Source organism: Drosophila busckii, chromosome 2L, assembly GCF_011750605.1.
Source record: "Drosophila busckii strain San Diego stock center, stock number 13000-0081.31 chromosome 2L, ASM1175060v1, whole genome shotgun sequence".
In the NCBI taxonomy this organism is placed as follows: domain Eukaryota; kingdom Metazoa; phylum Arthropoda; class Insecta; order Diptera; family Drosophilidae; genus Drosophila; species Drosophila busckii.
The window spans coordinates 5,107,443-5,113,478 of NC_046604.1; the positions used below are offsets into that span (position 1 = coordinate 5,107,443).

Here is a 6,036-nt window from a genome sequence, read left to right on the forward strand (position 1 = left end):
TAAGCATTTATAACGTTTATCATTTCTATATAATAATATATATTTGCCTTTTCCATTTAAAAGTTTTCCCTCAGTTTACTCATATTTCCTTACATCAAATTACTGCTCCAGGGCCTTATTCACAATTTTTGAAGAAAATTGTGCAGCAAACTTTTTAATTAACTTGACACAAGTAAGAATCAATGCCAACAACAACAACAACAACAACAACAGCGCTCAAGACAAAGCCAAAGAGTGTAGAGCTGCAAATACCAGGAGGCAACTAAAAGTGGACACTAATGAAAAAAGTTGGCCAAACAGCCTAACAAAATTTTGTCTTTTCTCCAATTTTTAGATGCTCCCTTCATTTCAGCAAAACATCACTCTACATGTTTCTACTTTAATGAAAGAAATTTGGGGCATGGCGAAAATCAATATAGAAGACATTGAACTGGGAATGGGAGTCTGAGTCTGACATCCAAGCTGTCGCTGAATTTATATGAGTAAATCAGCTGGCAAATGGTTGCAGTAAAAATTGTTAGTGACAAGCGGTAGCGTTAACGGTGCTTGCAGCCATAACCGCCAGCGTCTTGTGGCGCCACAAAACTGCGACGCCATTTGTCTGCCCAAAAAAGAGCAAAAAAAAAAAAAACATTATAATAATGGTTGAGCAACAACAACAAAAACAGCAGCAAACGTAGCTGCTGGGCATGACCTAGAAATAATAGAAAGCTACAGCTTAAGTGTGTGTGTGTGTGTGCGCTTGTGTGTGTGCGTGTTTCATAATCAATTGATTTATTGGTATTATATTTTTGTAGCACATAATTAGTTGCTGGCTTGGCGTAAATTGATTGAGCATTCCAAGTTGATTGCAAGCTCATTTGTTAAAGTCAAGCAACGTGCAATGGACTTGCAACAAGCAGTCAGCATGATTATTCATAATTTAATTAGTTTTTAATTAAAAGCCAATCTCGCAATTAAGCTCTTATGTCTATGCGCATATGTATGTGTTTGTGTCTGTGTGTGCGAAGTGCTTGCTAATTAAAATGCTTATTAGCTTGACATGCTTCAATAACTTTTTATTAAAACTACTTGAATATTCTATGGCGTTTGAATTGTAAATTGCGCACAAGCCTCGCATAGCTTTATTTTTAAAATGTAATATGTAAGATATGTTTATGCCTTGCTTGGCGTCTATTATACTGAGAGTAAGGGTAAAGATAAGAAGAGCTCAACAGCGGGAGAGTCACGAGTTGAGAAAAGAAAAAATGTAAATAAATAAATAGAAAGATATAAGCAATTCATTCAATAAATAATATATAATGTGTGTAGTAGACAAGACCAAAAAATACAAATAAATACTAACAAAATATAAATATATATAATATATATATTTACTAATCTAAGGCAAATGCTGACTGCGAAATACACTTTGCTTGAACTCTTCATTAAAATATAGAAGACCGCAACTAAAACATAGTATCATTTTTTTAAAAGGAAGCTCAACAAGAGATCAGTTAAAATATGAAATGAATTATATTATATTTAATGAAATTAAATTTTTCTAATAAATAAACCTAAATTGAAAAAATCGCCATCAGAATTAGAATTTTTAGAAATCATAGTTTATAGAGACTGTAAAACAGCCACAATATATGCATATAGTTCTGAAAGTCTTTAAGTGTTCTATATATTTTGAAAACATCGCATTGTCGAACTAAAAATATATATTAAATTGAATTATCGATTTTGCGCTGCACAAATTGCTTGCTGCAGCTTTAAGTTTGCTTTTAATTTTGGCTGCAATGTTATCGATTGAGCCAAACAGTTGCCAAAATAAGTGATTTTTATATAACTATACATATACATATATAAATTTTTATGCGCTGCCAAACTCTGCGCCAATGCCAAGGCATACGTCGAGGGTTGGCCGACGTTGTCTGGCTTGCTTAATGGCGCCGTCTGGTCGCGTTGTCTTCCGAGCAGAGCAAAACAAAAGTGTAACCTTAACACACGCGGCATTTGCAACCACCAAACTCAAACACACACACACACATACACTTTGACAAAGTGTCGTTCATTAGCAGGGACAAGCGTCTGGGAAAATAACACAACACTATGGTAAGCATAAAATTGTTCTTTTGCTTTGAAGTGGAGTCCTGTTGGGTCAGCTAGCTGACGCTATTGTAAGCCTTGAGTCAACAGCATTAGGCCAAGACAAAGCCCCAACTGCCAGCGCTTGTTATAATAAGGCCAACACACAATAGCCAGGATTAAGTGCGGCCAGAGTGCAATATGCTTTTGCATGTGTATGTGTGTGTGTGTGTGTTGACTCCATTGTCAGCAGCTGCTTGGGGCCAACGCGCGCTGTTGCTTGTTTGTTGCACTTTTGTATTGCAACTAGCGCACATGTTTGCCTAGCTGCACTGCTGCTGCTGCTGTTGCCACATCGTTGTGGCTGCCCAGAGGCATGAGAGCTAAATTTGCTGCAATCGACCAACTTGCTAGTTTATATATACAACCAGCACAGTTAGCATTGCATTGTTGTAGTTAGTTGGTGTCCTCGTTGCTTTGATTCGCCTGGCTAAAGTAAATGCTTTAATGCGCTTATCCTTTTAGCATCGCGCATTCGCTTCAGCTGGCCACACACTCTGCCCCATTAACTGCCTCTCGCTCACTTGTGTTCAATGTCGCCGGGGTTCATGTTTTTTATTTCTCAAGTGCTGTGCAAATATTGCCGCTGTCATTTGTCAAACGCATTGTTGCTATTCTCAGTTCACAGTCGTTAGGTGTGAAAATAATATGAATGCTCCACTGGCTGCCGCACAAAAAGCAAAAGCATAAAAAAAAAATACAAATATTTACAACCCTTGAGAGTATCGTGTACATTTAGATAGTTTCCACTTAGAAGTGGAATAGGTTCTATTCTTGTTAAAACCAAATAAGAGCTTTGAGTTTAAAAATAACACACCGAAAATCCCTGAATATTCATTTGTGTAAGACCCTGCGTTATTCTATGATAAATTAAAATTAATATAAACATAATACTCCTCAATAGATTGAAAAAATTGTTAAGCAAAAAATTTAGAGTGCAACATTTTAAAATGTCAATGCTGTGTTGCAATTTTTAACAAGTGTCGCCTTAAACAAATCAAAAAGCGCAGCATAATAAAATGTTTTTATTGCCGATGCAGATTTCTGCAAATACGTGCTATATGTTGTATAACTTTCAATAAAAGTTGGCAATATTAAAGTCACACACTTTCAGAAGATTTCCTTATCCGATGACTGCACCTTGATGTTGCACATTTTGTATTCCAATAAAATGAAACGTCTAGAAAGTTTCAATGAGAAAAGTATGATTAACAACAACTGCAACGAATTGCGTTCACTAAAGTGTTTACTATGCATTAAAGCCTGCAATCGTTAGAGCTTTTATTAATTGCTTCTCTTTAGTCTCCATACTGCGGCTGTTTACTCGTTAACGTGTTTTTCCACTTGTTAGTTTGACCAACGCCAACTCGTTAACTTGTCAAACAGTTTCATGTTTATTTCAGCTACTCGCTATTGTGTGTGCATTTAAATGCAACGCGTCCCTTTTTTTTTGTCGGCCTCGCGCACATTGATACTCTCGTTTAACTGGCGTGAAAAATCCTTGAAAAATCCTCGCAATTTTCGCATGCACACGCACACGAGCCCCAGCGCGCCCCTGACAGGCATCAGTCAAATATTTGCACAGTTGTTGAATTTCATCAATGGCGTGTCACGCGGCGGCGACAACAATTTGCCATATTGCTTGTCCAAAAAATAAAAGACAGCAAATAAAAATGCCAGCCAAACAACAAGTAAGCCGTGGCCCAGCCCAAACTATGCTAATTAACAAGCAATTAAAGCCGCTTGACGCCAAAGTTGGCTACCAAAAACACAGCTGTTGCAACAAAAGAGAAGGAGAAGAAGAAGAAGAGGACTGCGCATATGCATATTACATGCAACCGCAGCGCTGTGGCAACTACGGGAGGGGTGTGTGGCAACTTCCGTTTTAGCGCTGCTTATCGCTGTGCACACTTAACCAACAAGTTTGTTTCATATACTACAGCACAGTGTATATAGTCGCTATATATCGCTTGTTAGTATACTAAAGATGCGCTGCAGACATCGACGCCGACGCCATTGTTTATTTAAGCCAATATCCGTTATTTAAGTTGCGCTTCCTTCCTTCCGGCCTGTTGCCATTTGTTGCTGTTGTCAGCTGTTTGTCTGACTTGTGCTTCAAATATATTTAGCACTAGCACGAAAAAACTACTAGCGCTACTAGCTGCGCTATTTGTACAGCAAAAGTTCAGGCAAAAAGGACAAAAACCAAAAACAAACAAGCCGTTATAACAAGCGCAACATATGGGCTAAATGTCCTGGACAAACTTTGCAGCTAAGCAGGAAGTGTGAACTTTTTGCCATTAAACAAAGTTAGCTGCCAGCCAAAACTCAAACAGGACATGCAATAAATTGCCGCACAAGAAATCTTTGTCAAATTCCAAACCACAAAAAAAGAGGAATAACCTATTGACCAAATGCCAAGCTAAGTGCATTCCAATAAAGCGTGCATTTGACCTTTGGGGGTCAACAAATGCGTTCGACATGCACTGACGTGAAAAAAACATTTGGGCCAAACTGACCCCCGTTTTTTTTTTTCCACCCCCCCCCCCCCCCCCCCAACTTAGTTGGCCAAAAGGCAAGCCTTGGCCATAACTCAGGCTGTGTGTGTGTGTGTGTGTGTGTGTGTGTGTGTGTGGGTGCGAATAAGCGATTTACTGTCACAAACACATTTACTTTGACATAATACAAATTGGATTGCACAAAGAAAATCGTGGTAGAATCGAGTTACTGACAAACATTACTGGCAAATTAAGATTACTAATCAGTAAGATAGTTTATGGAATATAAGCTAAATAATTTTGTATATCCCATATAAAAAACATACAATGAATAAGAATTGCAGACAATGCAAAAATAATTTGGTATTATGTGAAATCCAAGGACTTAAGTTTGGCGTATTTAAAATATTTGTTATTCTTTTGTTATTACAGAATAATTAAGTTAAAGCAAAATAATTCGATAATTCAATATTAAAAAATGGTTTTGTGCAATCGCAATAAAATTGTAGCTAAATTAAATAGAATATATTTGTAATTTAATAATTAGTTATCCGTTTAAATTTTATTGCAAGTATGGAAGTTGACTTGCGCACCTAAGTAGGCTACGTTAATTTTTGCTACAATTTCAATTAAAATTCCCAAATCGTTTTGACACTTGCTTAGATAAGCAGATTATTTTGTTGTCAATTTTATTGCTGAAATTTTGTATCTGATATTAAAGCAATATGAACGCCCGGCCTTGGATAGATGAGCTGCCCAAAAATAACAGCGACGTGTCCTCGGGCAATGAGAGTGCGTCGTCTGCATGCAGCCTAAGCTCGTCGGGTAGAAGCAATCAAAACGAATCGGATCAAGAATTCATTTATGCCTCTGGCAATTCTTATAATGTAAGTGTTTACTTAGTGCTACTTAATATCATATTAATGAAATTCTTTTGCAGCTTATAAGCCGCCCGAATCTAAATCGATTTGTGCATCGCATTGATAAGACGGCCACTGTGGATGAGCAGGCAGCGGACTTGGCAGTCAAGTGTGCCGAAGCCTTTGTCAAGGATGTCGTGATGCGCTCCGTTAAGTTGGCCAAGTACCGCAACAGTGTGCCCGATGTACTCGATTTGAAGTTCACATTGAAACGTGAATATAATATGGAGTTTCCGAATAAAAATTAAATGAAAGACAAGCTGAATATTTAACGCTCACCCATGACGAGCGCTCGCTTTCGACTTGCGCAGCATATTTGAGCTTGAGCATGAGCTTGAGCTGCACGTAACGAGCTCATGTTGCATGCACATGCCAATGGGTTTGTCGTTTTAGGAAATGATATGCGTCTTGGCAACTTTGTAGCTCTCTTTACCTGTGGACCAAGCTCAGCATTTTCTTTTATGCTGATGCCGCAGCGACATGGC

The 6,036-nt window shown here is 37.9% G+C and overlaps 1 protein-coding gene across 1 annotated transcript; it reads left to right on the plus strand.

The window, feature by feature from the left end:
* The first annotated feature begins 5,279 nt into the window (after positions 1 to 5,279).
* Positions 5,280 to 5,810, plus strand: LOC108608502. The gene is made up of 2 exons (XM_017999899.1): positions 5,280 to 5,518; positions 5,572 to 5,810. Exons 1-2 carry the CDS (start codon positions 5,357 to 5,359, stop codon positions 5,797 to 5,799), a joined length of 390 nt encoding a protein of 129 aa, XP_017855388.1. The 5' UTR covers positions 5,280 to 5,356; the 3' UTR covers positions 5,800 to 5,810.
* Positions 5,811 to 6,036: the final 226 nt, after the last annotated feature.

Coding starts and splice junctions, on each gene's coding strand:
- LOC108608502 (XM_017999899.1), top strand. CDS start 5,357: ATGAACGCCCGGCCTTGGATAGATGAGCTGCCCAAAAATAACAGCGAC. Junction 5,519..5,571: donor CCTCTGGCAATTCTTATAAT/GTAAGTGTTTAC, acceptor ATTCTTTTGCAG/CTTATAAGCCGCCCGAATCT.